This window comes from Meleagris gallopavo, chromosome 1 (assembly GCF_905368555.1).
Source record: "Meleagris gallopavo chromosome 1, MGAL_WU_HG_1.1, whole genome shotgun sequence".
NCBI lineage: Eukaryota > Metazoa > Chordata > Aves > Galliformes > Phasianidae > Meleagris > Meleagris gallopavo.
In genome coordinates this window covers 107,587,705-107,606,469 of record NC_139404.1, presented here as the reverse complement: position 1 = coordinate 107,606,469, position 18,765 = coordinate 107,587,705, and the positions used below count along the sequence as shown (strand labels likewise).

Sequence of the window (18,765 nt, the reverse complement as noted above, 5' to 3'; positions counted from 1 at the left end):
GAGAGTATTGCTCATTCCTGCAGTTCTCATAAACATTCCCTTAAAACTCAGCATTGCAGTGAATGGCATGAGATGAGCTTTGTCTAGATGGGTATAGATATACGATTTCCTCTCACAGGTCCTCCTCCTTCCTGGGCATTCCTTGCAGAGCTTGAAGGACCAGAATTGGTGAAGACTCCCACAAAATCCAGAAATTCAAACTGGAGACGTTCATTGTTTCTCTGTGCCTGAGCTCCTATCTCCATTGTAACCCCCAGGATACCAGAGAGTGGTGGTGAGAGAGGCCGGGAGGCTGGAAGGAGGCAAAGAGCCCTTCCAGTCCCATTGGTGCTCAATGCAGAGTGATCCAAAGGTCTGGGTGGATACTGGCCTCAGGGAAGGAAACACATTTGTGGAGAAACCCCTGATAGTGTCAAGGCTTTGCTATATAAACATATCAAAGATCTTAAAGTGATCCGCTGGCAGAAAGCGAGGGGCTCATTTCTTTCAAAGTGTTTGCTTTAAGATGCCAATCATGTGCTCTTTCCGTAGCAAGAACTCAGTGGTATATTTGCCATTGTGCGTGTGGTAGGATTGGGCCTAGGAGCTGACAGCTGGCAGATAAGGGCTTAACTAATGTTCTGTAAGAGGCAGGAGGGACAGATGTTATCATGATGGCCTGATTCATGCCCAGAGCCGATAATCAGCTGCAAGCTGCTGCTGTAGCATGAAGGCTGCACAGCTCCCATGTGAGGCACAACATTTCAGCCAGGCTCAATGCCTTCTGAAGGAAGCTGGTGGAAAACTGATCTGGGCTTCCCCAGTACAAGCATCACCTCTGGCCTTTGGGAGTGCTGTCAGCATTCCATGTAAGGAGAAAAATGGCTTTTTGAATTTTAGATCAGGTTTTCCCTCACTGATGAAAGTAAAAGGTGAGGGCTGGCATGCAATCCTCCTCCACCTCCAGCTTGGTATCTTGTGCAGTGAAGGATGCACACAGTGTCTGATATCTGAATCATGGCTTTCAATGAGAGAACATAAATGAAGTCTTTAAGAAGTTCTACAGCAGGATTTGAGACCCTCACTATAAGAAAGAAAATGAGCCCCTGGAGAATATCCAGAGAAGGGCAAAGAAGTTGTGAGGGATCTGGAGCACAAGTCTTATGAGGAGCAGCTGAGGGAACTGGGGTTGTTCAGTCTGGAGAAGAGGAGGCTCAAGGGTGACCTTATCACTCTCTGCAACCACCTGAAAGGAGGTTGTGATGAGGTGGGATTGACCTCTTCTCCCAGGCAACAGCAATAGGATGAGAGGGAATGGCCTCAAGTTGCACCAGAGGATGTTCAGGTTGGATATTAGGGAATATTTCTTAGAAGGGGTGGTGAAGCAGTGGCACAGGCTGCCTGGGAGGTGATGGAGTCACAGTTCAAGAACTGTTTGGATGTGGCACTGAGGGACATGGTTTGGAGTGGTCACAAACATGGGTTGATGATTGGACTGTATAATCATGGTGGTCTTTCCAACGTTAATGATTCTATGATTCTACGGAAATTAATTCTTGTGGTTTCTTTTTCTTCTTTGTAGACCAAGATCTTTCCTATAGGGTTCAAAATACATCTAAACAAATAAATTACTTTCAAAACTGTCTTAGAAGTTCAAAGTTTATCAAGGAAAGAGGAAGAAAATAAACTCATCTATAATAATTAAAGACATAAAGACATAATTTTGTCAAGGAAAAAAAAACCAACTTTGAATTTCACTTCTGACTATGAACAAGAGGAGTTCCCTGGTGGCTGGGAAGTCATAAGCCCTTGAAATTGATAGTGTGCGTATATTCTATCTAGGTTCACTTAGCTAGGACTAGTAAAGAAAAATACAATTAAAATATTCATACAGTAAATTCAATTATTTAAAGAAGCCATATTTCCATGGGGCAGACACCCTTGCATAGGATGACTACTCTGCAGTATCAGCTGGCAGGTAGGGGACCACCCCCTGGAGAAGTAACATCCCCAATGGGTCAGACTGAGATCACACAAAAGCTCTCCTTTTCTTACCCAAGTGTCCCTTGAAGTGTCTCTGTAGCTTGAAGGTTTTCCAGCTCCGACTGCCCTGCCACATAAGCTGAAGAGTAAATGTAACTCAGACTGAACTTAAGGACAAGGAATATTTGTGGTAGAAAGAATGTTCTTGGAAAGGAAATATATGTATATGTTTTCCAGTAGAAGTAACCATTTGAAGCTGCTTAGTGTTCTGAAACACTCACATGGCTATGATGTCAGCTAGGAATGCCAGAGGCATGCAGTAATGTCCAATTAATAGATTAGGGGATCACGTAATAGATATGTGATCTAGGGGTATATAATAAATATGCAATGAAAAGTTCACACAAACCTAGAAATTTATCTCAGGGATATCAAACTATACACGGTAACATTTCCTAATTAAACAACAACAAAAAGAGCAGCCTCTGGGTGAAGCTTTGCAGGGAACAATGTTATCAGATCTCTCCAGGTAAACATGAGGACCGTATAAAACAGGCTGCTTGAGGCAAAGCAGCACCTCTCCTCCACCTCCCTTCCCAGCCATTGGCCTGAGGGCTCCCAAAGCAATGGATGTAAAGGGGATCTGCTTGCTCTTTGTCATCCTCGCTGTAGCCCTCATCAGCTCAACAGAAGGAAAACCACCATGTAAGTAGATTTACTTCCTTGCTTTTGCAGGTATGTACGTCAGCCTGATCATACTGATTATAATAACAGCAAGAGCATACCTCCAGATCACATACCATATGGCGACTGTATTGCTCTGGCACTATTCCCAAATCTGGAGTTTAATTTTTAATTTTGTTTTCAGAGAAAGCTATAGTAAAACAACAACAAAAACTGCAGGTGAACTACTGGTGAAATAACCAGAAACCTGCCCCAAAGATGAAAGAACAAAATGCCTAGGAGTTCACTAGAACAGGACTGAGACTGGAGTAGTAGTTAGGTTTGTCTGAAGAGTCTCCTGACATCCATTTCATATTACTTTTCTGCAGGAATGTGTTTTCAGATAAGTCTATCTGTCTCATCAGTAGAAGACAAGTCATTCAAGTAACTCGGGAAATGGAAAGCAAGTAGCTCAATGGCACGTGCAAAGGGACATCTCCAGAATTTCTTGGTTGTAGTTGACTATGTAGTAGATATTAGTAGCAAAATATTAAAAGACACCACTCAGAGGGCGGTGACACACTGGAACAGTTGCTCAAGGAGATTGTGAATGCCCCATGTCTTGATGCATTCAAGGCCAGGCTGGATGTGGCTCTGGGCAGCCTGGTCTGGTGGTTGGAGATGGCAGGGGGGTTGAAACTAGATGATCATTGTGGTCCTTTTCAACCCAGGCCATTCTGTGATTCTATGAAAAGTGCAGCTATAATTATTTGTATGCAACTCTGTTCTTACAGTGACCTAAAAGATAACACTAAGGTTTTTTTAAATCTTTATGCTTAGTAAAGACCCACAGGACCCTTAACTGATTCTTTCCTCAAATGAGATGAGCAAATCAATAAATATTTACCAGCTCAATACCTGAAGTTATGATTTTTTGGCATTTGATGTGATCTGTTTAAATTTCACTGTCCCACTGTGCTGGGCTGGGCTGGATGCATGTGGGACCATGTCATACTGGGTGAAGTACAGATCTTACTGAAGTTGATAGGGGAGCCATTAGGGAGGGGCCCAGCATTTCACTTGCCATCTATTTGCCATGAACAGATCTTAAAACAAATATTTTAAGTTCTGATCTTAACAAACAAAAGAAAACATACACTTACAAGATAGACAGAGTCCAGGGAAAGCTTATGGTTTCAAGAGAACACTTGATAAATGCACCTCTGCTAAAAATCAAACTAACACCCAGTAATTTTGGATTTTTGTGCTCAACAGCAAAATGCCAGTGCAAAATAGCAGCCAGGGAGCGGAGGAACTGCGGCCCCCCAGGAATCTCAGCAGCAGACTGCAGGAAAGCTGGGTGCTGCTTCAGTGCGTCAGTGCCTGGCGTCCCCTGGTGCTTCACTGCTAAACCAAAGAAAGGTAACACCTCCACCAGAAATACTAACTTACCTAGTGTTTGCTTACACAGAAACACGTACAATCAGGGAGCAGCTCTGTTCTTACTCTTGAGCCAAAGTAGTGGGTGCAAACCATTCTCAGAAGACCTTCGGTAGAAAAATGCAAAGTCAAATATTGATTGCCTTGTCAGGCTTGGAACGCATCCTCTGCACAAGATATTTCTTTTTCCTTCAGGCTCCTAGTTATCAGATAGCCCAAGCTGGCTGTTTAAAAACATTTTACTGCCAGTTGTGGTCTTCTCTGTCAGTGGAGCCTATGATGCTTGGCACTTACCTAAAATGGGCTTCTATGTGGCTGACAAGGACATTAACGCCACTTTAGCAACGTGTTAAAGAGATCAGAAAGTCCTCAGCACATGAATCCATCATTTAAAAACATGGACATCCTCTAACTTACACGTTTTTCTTCTTTTCTTTTTTTAAGATTATTTTCATGCTTACCACTTCCTTCATTTTCTGCATGGTTCCCAGTATAATTCCAATGGGTAGTTCTTTTTTTCTTTCCTGGTTTTTCTTCCAGTGTTCATTTAATGAAATCTCCAAATTATGTCAGGGCAGATAATTTTCTCCATTAGATTTTTCCTTCTGAAGACCCATTGGAAAATCTGAACTCCTTCCATCTTATGTTCCCATAGAGGGTCAGAGACACTCACCCAAATCCTTCAATAGCTGAGTGCATTTCATGTAACTGTTGAATGTGCACTGCCAACTAGATGACTCTTTCTTAGGAGAACTTCAGTGCAATTTTGGCCATTGTACCACCAGCCCTGGACACATGAAATAAGAGGAAGTGAGGGTACAAAGGCAGTGTTAACAAATAATTAACTTGGTGTGAATCAAGATTGTTCAACAGGTCGTAGAACTGCTGAAATTTAATTTTGACTTTGAACGCTGCTTGCTTTTCTTGTAAATCTTGAAAAAGAAATGGCTGTATCTCACAGTGTCATTTTCATGGAGTTGCTTTTCTGAGCAGTAATCTTCTAAGATAGGAATACCAAATTATTCAGTCTGGGTGGTGAAAGTATTTTAAGAAGGTTTTAATGTTGTGGAAGGGGACTTAATGTGGATTCCCCACAACTACACTTCCTATCTGTTGGTTGCATTCCCACAAAAGTTCCTTCCTTGCATATAATTTTAATTTGTTGGATGAGCTGTGATTCCTCATAAGTGACTTAGCTTTCCTCCACAACTGAAGTTGGCATGGAGGTGAGTGGATCTTCCTCTCCCCACTTCAGCAGGGCTGCTGAAGTGTTGGCCTTTTGCATTGAGCCAGACACAAGGCTGCTGCACGTGGTATCATCAGGGAAGATAAAGAATCATTGAATATGAAGTTGAAGGGAAACCACGAAGATCACTGAGTCCAACTTCTGGCTCCACACAAGACCACTCAAATTCAAATCCTATGTCTAAGAGTGTCATCCAAACACTCCTTGAACTCTGGCAGTTTGGGGCTGTGACCATTCTGCAGTTGGTTCTCTGCTCCACTGCTGGATCTGCAAAAGGCAAAACTGGGTTGCTTGCTGCCTGCCAGGCACTTCTAGGGATGAACTTTGGCCCATCTAGCCCCTAGGGTGCAGCAGAAGTTTCTCATCTTTTGGTATGTAGCTTTGCATACTAAGCATAGTAAGTGATCTTTCTGCCTGAAATCAGTGTGGAAAAGGTCACCACAGCTGTTGTGCTTGCTCATGCACCCCATCTACCTTTTATTTGTGAATTTTTCTACCAGGTACGTTGGGCATAATGTAACACAGCCTCTATCCTTCCTTCCTTTTTGCTTTACACAGTTAAGAAAGTGTGCCCTGCTGATCCTCGTATCCGAGTGAACTGTGGCTACCCTGGCATCACAGCAAAGGAGTGCTTAAGCAGGAGATGCTGCTTCCGGGCACATCCTGCTGGTGTCCCCTGGTGCTTCTACCATCGCACAGTCGAAGAAGGTAAAATCCAAATGAGATATCTCCCTTGTGTCCCCATGGCCACCCCACTGTTCCAGAATAGAACAGGATCTTCTCCGATTCTCAGTGTGGGTTCAGAGCCTCCTCACCCGAAGGCATGAGTGGGTAATAAACCCTAAAAGACCAGCTTCTTGCACGGAGGTGTGGTGCTGGTGTGTCCCAGGGCCAGGGACCTGAGGGCAATTGGGGCTCAAGTGTGAGTGCAAGCCCTTGGCTAGCATGATGATAGAGGTGTGGCTATCAAGTCCACATCTGCTTTATCACAAGAGGCAAAGGCTTCTTTTTTGAGACATGGAATGAACCTGACAGAAATTTCTGATCCCCTCCTCCTGTGTTACAGCACAATTGGTGCAGCCCTGACTGTTTCCAAGCCACCCCATAGTCGATTCTGCCCCTGGGACTCTCATTTGATTTAATGATCTGAATCATAGCTAGGAAACACAAGAAAAGACAGGTGGGACACTAGTTGCTAAAGTCTGCTTGTAGGATGTACACACTCTTTTTAATGTACTGCATCTAGGCAAATACTTCCTTGCATTGTGTCAAATTTGGGGAAAAAACATATCCCGTAACCTGCTGCTTCTCTTTTCCTCTCCAGGTTGTTAAAGTAGAAACTTCCTGAAGAACCTGCTCAACTGGGAAATAACAGCCAGATGTCCCAGCTCCAACTTTCTGTTTGTAACAACAATGATTTCTAGGTGATTTTTTCTTCATTCTGAAGAAAATATAACCACAACTTTTATTTTCTCAGTAGGGTAGTACGAACAATTTTTCAACATAATAAAAGAACCAAAACACAGTCCATGAGTCCTCTGCTATCTTTATTTCAAAGCTGCATATTTCTGCTTCTCATGAAGTCAGACATCTCAGTGATGTCTGCTGCTTACATTTCACGTTTGTGAGCAGCTGTGTGTATGTGCTACCTGATTGGTGGCTGCAAATGGATCCCTCTCTTTTCAGCACTGAAAATACTCAGCGCTTCCCTTCACACCGCTACAACACTAGGGCTGGTTTGCTTTTTCCCCTCAGGACATAAGTGAAGTTCCATTTACTTGGGTGCTCCACAGAAAAGAATCATAGTATCATTAAGCTTGGAAAAGACTACTAAGTTGACTTAGTCCAACACCAACCCATCCCCACCATGCCCACTGACAATGTTCCTTTGTGCTGCAAGAAGAGAAAACCTCCTTGGAGATTTCACTACGATGACTGTCACCCAAGTGTGTAAAAATGAATTATTTCTAAAATTCCATTATCTTACACTTAAAGTGGGCTTAATAATAATGGGATTTGAACATGGTTGCAATATGAGCAAATAAATTGAGAAGTCTTCTGAAGACCTTTGAAGTTCTTTGCTAAGGAAGATTTGGTACCCATGTTGTAACCCATAGGAATTTGGGAGGCCTAAGTAGAGGATTTTATATACTGCTACAATACAGGTCCTGCTGGCCTCCCCCATTACAACTTCCAGGAGGTGAGTTTGGTAGAGATATGAGGTAGGGATGGGATGTGATCAGTAAGCCCTAAGGGACTTACTATGTGGGGAGTTTACAATATGTGAGTGGCTGAGATTTGTAGATGGTTTTCAACATCGTCCAAATATATTTGGAGAAAAAGTGTGAAGAATGTCTAAGCTGGTAAGAGAACCAGCTGAACAGGGAAACTAAGTTCTGAATATTTTTCTGGGTAAACAAAAGTAGGTCAGCTACACAACGGTCATCAGCAGAGGTGCTACCATAATAGGAATCAATTCTGTGACACAAAGCCTTTGTGCTGATGAGGCTGTTGTGCAAACAGTGAATGATGTTGAAAATCACCAGTGCCTGGTGGTCCTCAGTAGGCTGTTATCAGGACAGCAGATTGCAACCAATGCTTTGGCTTCTCAAAGACTGAGAAGAAAATGTTTGGCACTGTAGATCAATTCCATGTGTGGCTCTTCAGTGAGGAGCAATCTGGCAAAAAGACGTGACTGAAAACAGATACACTTTTTAACGTCTGCTTACTGTCTCCCATCCCCAATATCACTAGAAAGGCCATGCTTCCTGTTCAAGCTCTGGCAAAGCTCCCATTCAGAGGGAAGATTTCAGGCAAGATGCTGAACCAAACTGAAAAAGAGCACAGAAGCTGAAATGTTCCTGTAGAAAACAGCTAAACCACAGAGTTGTATCACAAATATCCATGAGCTAATGGCCTAAAGTTTCAGCTCTGGAGTTTAGTAATATGAGACACTTGTCCCATATGTTCAAGTATTTCGAGACTCTTGGTCACAAAGAAGAACCTGAAAGCTCGAAATGATGCTCTCAAACAGCAGAAGCTAAAACATAAGAGCTACTTCTGATTCCCTGATACAGCATGTGTGGTCCCTGACCCAATTTACCACAGGTACACCATGGCAGGAGGAGACTGACAACATGTGCTCAGTGGTAGAAGACGAATTGGAAAACAGATAGACTTCGCTTTACAATACTTCTGTTGCAGTGCACGATGTTTGGTCCACTTACATTAGCACTCACATACATGGGAGTGGACTGGTGTGGTTTGAAGCAGCTATCATCAGTCTAGTGATTTGAGTCTATCACATTTTGAAAAGCTGAATCTGGGAAGTAAAACCTGATCCATGTACTCCTTCTTGCTACAAAATGGGATTTCCCCACTTCCTGCCCTTTCTCAGGCTTGGCATTAGACCTTACCCAAGGGGACACTGTCATGGCAGCATGCAGCTTTCAACAAACAGAAGCAGAAAAATCCTGAGCTTCATTTAACTTTTGCTTCTTCTATAATGATTTTGAAGCAACTTCCTCATTGTACCTCAGGAGAAAGCAAAAAAAAAGCACTGGTAAGACTTCTGGTGAAGCTACAAAGTATGTTTAACATCTGACTGTAAGGATATGGGGAATTGAGCGAGGAGGGCCCAGGAACAGGGGTCACAATTTGATCTTTCACTTTCATGTTTTCTTAATATTTTCCATCTCTAGGAGAGATCAATGACAGGCACAAAACTGCAATGGTAAGCAGCTAGCAATGCAATTGCACAACACTGCATAAAAAGTTCTCAGATATTCTTGAAAAAATCTGCAAGGCAACAAAAAAAAAAAGGAGAGGAGGGCAGGAAAAAATGAGGCTATGAAATAAAAAAGAAAGATGCAATTAGTATTAATGTGATTAATGCTGCCCTTGACAGCATTTTCTGACATAAATGGAGCTTGCAATATACATTTCCCAACCAAGACCTTTATTATGATTCTCCTCAGATCAGATCTCAGTGCTGAAAACTGACAGCGTGACAACTGCTTACTGTCAACCTGGGCACTTGCATCCTTCCACATTAGAAAAAGGGGTCATCCTTAACTGTAGCAGCTTTCCTACCTTCTATGTTTCTCAAACTGCATTATGAAGGAGATTTTAAATTGATAGCTACAAGAAAATACAGCATAAACTGTTGTTTTCAAATGCTCTTTGTTTTATGAATCCATTTGGAGCACGGAGTGGAAGGTAATCGTGTGTGAGGTACATTAACTTTTGCACAGTTGCTAATGAGAAGATTATGGTTGGCTTATTTCATAGCATTAATTATAATTTAAGACACTAAAAGTAATTTAAGTTGCCCCTCCGGCTACAAAGGAGTCCTGTTCTTCTTTCCTGGTCTATGGAGATTTGGCATGGGGAGGCATTTAATTTTGGGGGCTGTAAATTCTTCAGTCCAGCATTTCTTGCATACCATAAAATATGACCTCTATTATCATTAAAAAACTGTCTTGCCTTTAGTATGAAAAATGCAATCCTGTTGCATCCTATGGGCTATTTGTCCTTTAAAGCATCACGGCTCACGCTGTCTAGGACTGGACACTTGACCAGCTTGTGAAAGCTGTGGCTGCTGTTCTTGAACAGTGATGACAAATAAATTAACTCTGAGGCTATGGCAGGCAGGATGGGTGGCACAAGGACAACTTAGCATGAAAAGTCACCCTGCCAACAAAGTGTATGGCAAAGTAAGACACACCTATACCACAACCTGTCTTCTGACACTGCTGTTCTTGGGGCTTGAAACAGGTCTAGTTTTCTGTCCAAGAGTTTTTCTCTCAGTACAACAGGAAGCAGCACTCCCAGTGCCTCATGGTTTCTACACTGGGACACTGTTTAGAGTGGTAGAGATGGAAAGCATGTCATTTCTTGGAAAAGGTAGATCTTCAGAAGAAACTTGAGCAGAAAAGTACTGGTTTTCTAAATGAGCAGAAGAGACCTTTCATGATGTACAACTTGACAGAAATGCACAGGAGGCCACAGAACACTGCATGGGTATTGAGGCAGAACAAGGAAGAGCTGTGCTTTGTAAAATGGGGGATAGGTGTGACTGGCAGAATAAAACACATTTTCCCTTCTCTCGGAACAAGGGAGGAGGAAATCTATACATTCCAGAGTACTGAGCAGAAAGAAGAAAGGGAGTCACAGAATCATTAAGGTTGGAAAAAACCTCTGAGACCATCTAGTCCAACCATGAGCCCATCTCTCCATGTCCCTCAGTGCCACATCTGCACGTGATCATTCACTGCCTCCTGTAATGCAAGCATGGGGAACTGGTGCTGAAAAAGGTAGTGTGATGAATATGAACAGGTGATTCAAATAGGAATTAGACAAGTCCATGGAAGTTAAATCCATCAAAGGCAAGAAAATACAGAGAAACTCCCAGAGAGTTAGATAGTCCTTGACTTGTCAGCCAAGCACACCTTGATGCTTTGCCCTGTTCTTACACTCTTCCCTGTGCAGTGCTGTTGCCACTGTCAGATCCTTGGCAGCACAGATCTTCGCCCTGAGCCAAAGATGACTGCGTTTCTGTTTTGAAGAATTTTTACTATTTGTATCCATAACCTAACTGCTCTGGGAGTTACGTGAAGCTACCACAATGTACACCCAAACCAGGTCCTTGCTGACTGCCAGAACCTCATGCAATCTGTGAGAATGTACCTCTACCAACACAGCTGCCACATATGCCCCTTTGAGAGAGAACAGGGACAAAAGCAACTGTCTGAAAATAATAACACTTTATTTGATTTTTATTTTTATTTTTTTTGTTACATTATCATAAATGCTCTCTATTCTCAGAAAACAAAGCCCTAGTTTGGAAAATAATGCACATACAAATCTCTTACGGGTATTAAGTATACAGAAATATACAAAGATCTCTCTATTGTTGTAATATATCATCAGAATGTCCCACATCCCACATTTTTATTCAGTTCACCGTACCAGTAAGCGTAAACTACAAAGGTAACAAGCAACCTGAAAAAGACATGGTTGATATAATTACATGTATGTATATATATATATCTACAACAGTGCAAATATATCACAGCGTGCAGGCAGCAGTAGTCTCTAGAGAAGCATAATAAAACTGATTCATAGTAATGCAAATGCATTACAGAAACAAGAGACAACAATGAGATTCGATATACAGAATATGCACACTTCAGCACGCTGATTTAAAACAATGCTTGCATTGACTCTTGCTTTAAAAACAAAAGAACAAATATTAAATAATTCAATTACAGATTCAAGGGCAGTATCTCACAATAAGGTCAACTGATTCAGATAAAGTAATTAACAAATCTGTACCAATACAGGTAAGAGTTTGACTACACTGCAGGACTTGTTTTCTTGTTAGATATATCATGTGATCTTTTTCTTTAAATTTCATTTACTTTTATTGTAAATGAGGAGCATTTGTTCCATATTCTTTTTCAGAGCTGCTCAACAACTTTGAGAAGCAGTAAACCTGCTTCTTAAAGTGAAATAAAGGAGTCTGTATAATAACACTAAACGGGTTAATCTAGGGTCCGAAAAAAGACATCACAGATGTCAACATCAACGTTAAAGATTCCCATGTCACCTTATAATCTGCATTAAAAGGCCCATTTTAGATTTTTCTTTTCTTCTTGAAAGAGAGAAGCCCACCCTTAGATCAAGACTGTTTGGCATCCTGTAGCCCAAAGAAATCTAAAATGACTGTGCTCCTTCTCAAACTACTTTGCACTATACTCTAGAAGCTCACTGTAACCACCCATGTGGGCAACAACCATTATCCAGCAAGGAGGACAGACACAACTGGTTCATGTGGCCTGAGCCTCCAGAATTAAAATGGATCAACCAAATCTTGGTGAACGTTGAAGGCATAAACAATGTCCAGAATGCACGCTGGCAGGCTGGGTTATGGGAATTCTTTTTGCAAAAGGATCCATATTTTCCTTGGTCATCCTTTGTTTTACATTTCTTGTAATGAGTCTCAACAGAATTCTAAATCTCTGTGAGGAAGCTTCTACAACTGACAAATACATAAAGTTATGGTTTATTGTAGGATTTCAAAATAATAAAAAACTTAAAGGAAGCTTATAAACAGGAGAGAAGAACTTTTCTTACATGGGTAGTAGGCCAAGGGGGAACGGTTTTAAACTAAAAGAAGGGAGATTTAGATGTCAGGAGGAAATTTTTCATTCAGAGGGTGGTGAGGCACTGGCACAGCTGCCCAGAGAAGCTGTGGTGCCCCATCCCTGGAAGTGCTCAAGGCCAGGTTGGATGGGGCCCTGGGCCCCTGAGTTGGGGGGGGAGGGAGGGATGGCAGCCCTCCCCATAGCAGAGGTTGAAGGCTTTGAGCTCCCTTCCAACCCAAACCGTTCTGTGATTCTAGGACAGGACAGTAGGAACTGATCCCTGAAAATGCTACTGCCTCTGCCCAATAGGAAAGCCCATGATTAATGTCAGTGACACCCAGCACTTAAGCACTCACTAGTGCTGCGTGGCACAATCAGTAAGACCTGTGCCATGAGCTCATCAACGATCAGCCTGTCATAGACTGTTACAAAGGATGAGACACAGTGTCATTTTCTGCCTACTCCTTGTTCCCAACAGTTTTTCAAAATGCCTTTGTGATTGTTGTATCTTATTAACGGATTTCCATACAGAACTAAAAGAAAGTAACTCCTGAGCAATCACACCCTTTTGGGGTGTTTGGTAGGAACACAGATACAATAAGATCATTTGGTCTCAAACGAAAATGAACAACCTTTGGGACAGTATGTCTGCATCTACCATTCAGATGCCCTCTGCAGAAATCCAGATCAATTATCCACCAAGTCACTCTGCTGTGGAGGAGTCTGAAGTCAGATAGTGCTAAAACTAATCCTGAAGTTTTTTAACATTCTTGCTTCTGGCAGGGATTTTGCTGTCCTGCGTGAATATTAAAGGTAAGAACAATTCTAACAGAGCTCAGAGTGAAATCCACTGTATCTGATGAGACATTCTGCAGTGCTGAGGAGGGGGGTTGCCATTAGGCAGGGCAAACACAAACAGCCCTCTTCTCCACCAAGCCACCAGGTGTGATGGACCTACAGCTCAGTGAGTAAAGGTGATGTGGAAGAAGGGGAAGAGGCTGCAGAAAGAATTACTAATGTCGTTTTCACTCTTCTCACATGCATTTTTTGAGGATCTCTGGAAACATTGCTACCCATCTTAGGTCCCTCCTTCTGCCCTTTTTGTATTGGTCCTGAATATAAGTGTCACATGGCAGGAGAGAAAAGAAGGAAATCGTATTTCAATAAAAGCCAATGCTGAAAAATAATTAAGCATCCTTCCTTCTTAGTTTGGAAAGAACAAATAAACACTGGCATTTTTAGTATGTAGAGCACTCCTGGATTGGCATTTCTGGTGCAGAAAGAAAAGAATAGAAACACTGTTTTTCCTTATCAAAATTATGCAGATAATAAAAGCTATTATGCAACTCCAAAATAAAAGTACTACAGGAAAACATACACTCCTCTCTATGCTCTATTTTAACTCTCCTTTGCCCTGAATATTTTTTGGTTCAAAAAGATTAATTCAAGATCACTGTAATCACCCAGCAACTAATCTAAAGCAAATGGACTTTTCGCTATAGTCTTTGAGTGCGTTCACACAGCCAACATCTCAGTTTTCCCATGCAATACAGCCCTCAACCAGCAAAGCACTCAAGCCTGGACTTTATTTTAGAGACATCAGTCGGTCCTTTGATTCATGAAACAATAGAGATGTGAGGAGTTATTAACATAGATAATTACTTTTTTGAAAAAAGCTTTGGAGTAACCCATTAGAACAGAATGCATCCATCTAAGGCTGAGTACATCGCACAGATAAGATGTCCTTCTGCGAGAATCATTGCAGTGGTGCATCAGGGTGCACTACCACACTTTGTTTTAAAAATAAATGCTTAACATAACCAATTTTTTTTGTCAACACAGATACTGGCACAAAAGAGTAGACTGAAATGGCTGTCATCTGATACATTCTGTTTTCAGACTCAAGTATTCATTATTACACACTTACATAATCATCTCTCTCTTTGATGTGCCTATATGCTCCTTCAATAAGAAAAGAGATTTTTGGGGTTCCGAATGTTAATAATCGCACAGGAATTCAGCACCAGATATTTTCCATTACTCCCTTTGACCCATAAAGATGACATTTTCTCAATTTCTTATGTGAGTAGAAACCATTTTCCAAATCATTTATTTCATTGTAAATAAAAGAAAAAACTTCCAGACTATATGCATGTTTCAGAAAAAAAAAAAAGGAAAAAGAAAAAAGAAAAAAATTTGAAGCATAAAGTCTTAACTGATGCACATAATAACCAAAATAACAAATAAATAAATAAAAATGAAATAAGGAAGCCAACAGAACACTAAGGACTTCTAGTAATCACAACAGCAATCAGGTCTAGTCTACAAGAGACTATTTAAAAACCTTTGTGCCTTGTGCAATTTTTAAATGGATTGCAACAGGTTTGAATGGTAATAATAGCATTGATTTCAATGTGTTTATGGCTACTTGTACATAGTTATAAAAATAAACTTTTTGAAGTGTTTAGTTTCTTGCTGGCCTCATCTTTTTTTCAGCATAAAGCCTCCAGAGGTTGGCAAAGTGCTTGCTCAGTTCACTAACACAGGAATGCATTTTATCCTAGCCTGTTAGAGCTTACTTCTGCAAAACAATAGAAAGGCCAAGCAGAATCTGTGTTAAAAGACTTTGCAGCTTAAGAACATACAATTGGGATGCACTTCAAATACTTCTGTCCCACAGTAACATCAAGGGATGTCATTAGTTAATTTTAGCACCAAGGCAGGAAAGAGTGATTATCTCATCTGGGGGTAGAGCTGGCTTCAAGAGAATTCATTTATTTCTTTATTGGGATACTACAGCTTGAAAGTGTTCCTCAGAATAGTAACTTTCAGCTAAATTCTGCCAGCAGATGGCTGGGAAAAAGCACAGCTAATAAAAGGAGTGACAGAAATATTCTGGAGCGTCTATTTTCTTAGGAACACCCTCAGAGGATCAGATTTTTGGCTACCATCATACAATATATCATTGCAGTACAGAAGGATATACTGCAGACTACAGAGCTAAAATAAAATCTACCAACAGAGGAACAAGCACACACAGACAAGACAGTGTCCAAGGTGCCCATATTACTAAATTAAGTTAGACAGGAGAAGACAGCATTGCCCTCATCTAAGTGTAGAAATATTAGTTTTATCAGCAAGGTTATTTCATTTGGTAAACTGCAGGTGATCTTCAGTGTGCTGTTTGATAAATGGTGTTGGTAAACACAAAACTTAAACCCTGAACTGATTTAATGATGTGGATGTCATTCATTCATACTCAGCTAGCCCACAGCAAGACCATCAGTGTGCAACAAAACAGTCATCTGGCAAACCCTGTTTTTTTATGTTTGCAAACAGTAACTGCCTGAAATACTTACGAATATTCTTAGAGTCTTAAGATAATCAAAGCAGGTTGTTCCAAGGAATTTCAGCTTGTGACTTGTTTAATAACTGTTTACAGTCCAGAGTATTATTTAGTGCAGCCAAAGTTCTTAATTTCTCATAGCTAACAGCCAGGTAGACACATACCTTCTTGTTAGCATGCCTGGAAATGCTGTGGAACTGTACAAAAGCTCTACTAGCTACAGGGATATTTTAAGAAAAGAAAAAAAAACAGCAAAAAAACCATGCAGATTGTACAAGGATTTTTTTTCTTCTAAAGCAAAGATTAATGTTGCTTTCACAGGCCAATCTTACTTCCAGGGAATGTTCAGCTACCATTCCTAAAATGCGTGAAAAAACTTCAGTCTTCTGGAACACTGGCTTAACTCAAGTATGCTGATTTTATACACAGTATACACAGTCTGTGTGTGCACCAGTAAATTAAAGATAGTCTGGTCATGGGTAAGGAAAACTAACAAACTGTCTTCACTGAAAAATGAATGGCAGAGCTGTAGCCCAGCACAACCCAAGCTTTTTCAGAAAGCATCTGAAGTTAGCATAGGGCAGAGATTGTTCCTAGCAGACCCAGCTGTTTGAGGATTAACAAGATAGCAGATTGTGCAAACTGGCCTAAAGGCCAGAGATCAGATTCTGGCATTATTTAGTTAGCTAGTAAAGATGTAGCTGTGGAGTCCTCAAACATAGCCTGTGAACTGTAATTGATAATGAGCAGATGAACAAGGTCTACATCTACTCTACCATTATGAATTACTGAGCTCCTGAGTGGTTTGCTGACACTGAGCTGCTTCCATTCTACAAGACTTCAGCACTCTGCTAGGAATAATGCATTTGTAGAATGTGTAGTTCTGGCTCAGGTATCTATGACAATTAGGTAAATGGACAGTAACTGCAGAAGGTACTGGAATTCACAAAGAATTTCACCAGGTGTCCAACATGGGCATGAGTTCCATGCTATGGAACTCATTTTGGGTTGCCAATCTATACCCATGAAAATCAGTAACAAAATTCATAACAAATTAGAGTCCGAATTCCCTAACAAGTTTACAAAGATGAGATATATAAACAAATGCATGCCTCTTGCAATAGTTTCATTGGTGTTTAGATCAATTTGCTGTTAATTTTCATTTCACTTATGTAGACTTTTGGATGCAAACAAAACTGCTTGGCCTGCAGTGTTACAAGGCCCTTTGCATAATCTGAGGAGATTCTTACAAGTCATTTTTAACAGGTATTTCAAACACTAACATACAAAGCAGTCACAAGAGGTTTAACACAATATTCCAAGCTCTGAACTATATATAGGTCTTGGACTCCACCAGACGATTTCTTAGACATTAGGGATAGATTCTGCTTTCATAATTTAAGAAAAAATGAGCCTTGGAGCGCTTTGATCTTTTCATTCACAGGAGGTAGATCAAACAGATAAGGAGCAGTATCAGTATTTTCAAGATAACAAATCTTTAGGATTTAAAAGACACTGCAAAAGAATGTATTTTCAATCATTCAGCAGTAGCTTGAACATGTCTGTGCTATCTATTGCTGCTTCCAAATATGGATCACAGACTTAGCGCAGACTCAGAATCTGCTCTGTCCTCCTATCATGACAATTTTCAGTATGAGACCAGCTCGACAAGTAAAGCACCAGGTTTCTACATTTAAACAGAAACAAAAATAAATGACTTGAATCATTTTTGACTTTTTCTGTTTTTAAAAAGTGCTCATATCAAAAAGATGTCTTTTCCTTATTATTACAGTTACAGACTTTTGGCCAGTAGGGGTAATGCCATGGAAAATAACTGCAAAATAATAAATAGAAAACTACAAAGATGAAACTCTCGAATTTAAAAAGATGAGATAATCCTATTTTCTTTGCATTTCTCATTTTGCATTTCATTATCTTGTCACCTACAGATGACATTATACTATTCTGGCTACCAGGACTTGAATTACCTTATCGCATAATTGGTTTTCAGAAAGAAATTTCCTGCAACCAGTTTTTTTTTTTTATTATTATTACAGTTACACTGTCTCAGTATTGAAATTCCGTGTTGTAAAATTCCCTTCTATTTCTTCTTCCTGGTTAAAGCTAGAAAGTGTAATGAAAACATGACCCAACCCAACTGGACTGATTGACGTAACACTATATGTCTTCTATCCCAGTGTGGTTCGCTATGGGCTAGGTCATAACAGCATCTAGCTGGGCACTGGAGACGGGCCTGCCACAGTGAGACAATGTCAACTGCCCTCTACTGTATGTCTGAAGATCTTCCTACTGCATTATTTTGGTTGTTTTTCCTCTACCTCTCTGCTCGGATTTTGTATCTGAGAACAAAATAGGCAATTAGACGCAGAGAGAAGAAGAAAATTCCAAGAACAATGAAGTCCAGGTAAAGTTTGGCATTTTCTACATCCAGTTCTCTCAGAATGGCCTCTGATTTTTGAAAATGGCAAGTATCATCTTTGTCACAATGCAGATCTTCTCGATCCAGTCCGTAGATGGAGAGAATAACTCCTTCAAACCCGTATCTGGAAAGAAGAAGAGTGGATCATAACATAAAATGTTCATGATCTGTTTAGAAGTGCTCCCATTGAAATATACTCTCTATAAGAGCTTGGCTGGAAACACTGAGGAGTTCGTTACTGTTCTGATGTATGTCCCGAGGTAAATTCTATCCTTATTACAGTAAAGCAAATGACATGCCACTGGTATTTTACATGCGACTTCTCAAAAAGAAGAATATTAAAATACAAAGCAGGTAAAGTTCAGCTCATATTCAGACTCCCCTTTTAAGAGTGATATAATTAATTCCATTTTTAAACTAAGCAGTGGGGATACAACTATGGTCTGAAGTCAGAAATATATTAAAACTATTATAAATCTAGAACGTTTCTTCTCTTTCTTTCCACGTACCACAGTTTTGC

At 40.6% G+C, this 18,765-nt stretch overlaps 2 protein-coding genes across 2 annotated transcripts in view; one reads left to right on the top strand and one right to left on the bottom strand.

The window, feature by feature from the left end:
- Positions 1-2,371: 2,371 nt before the first annotated feature.
- Positions 2,372-6,836, top strand: LOC104914540 (trefoil factor 1-like). The gene is made up of 4 exons (XM_010724393.3): positions 2,372-2,667; positions 3,901-4,047; positions 5,870-6,019; positions 6,636-6,836. Exons 1-4 carry the CDS (start codon positions 2,589-2,591, stop codon positions 6,641-6,643), a joined length of 384 nt encoding a protein of 127 aa, XP_010722695.2. The 5' UTR covers positions 2,372-2,588; the 3' UTR covers positions 6,644-6,836.
- A 4,240-nt stretch (positions 6,837-11,076) lies between these two features.
- Positions 11,077-18,765, bottom strand: part of ABCG1 (ATP binding cassette subfamily G member 1) — a 58,592-nt gene continuing 50,903 nt past the window's right edge. The window contains exon 15 of the mRNA XM_010724548.4: positions 11,077-18,369. Coding sequence (XP_010722850.2) covers positions 18,141-18,369 — 229 coding nt within the window. The 3' untranslated portion in view covers positions 11,077-18,140. The remainder of the gene's footprint in view (positions 18,370-18,765) is intronic.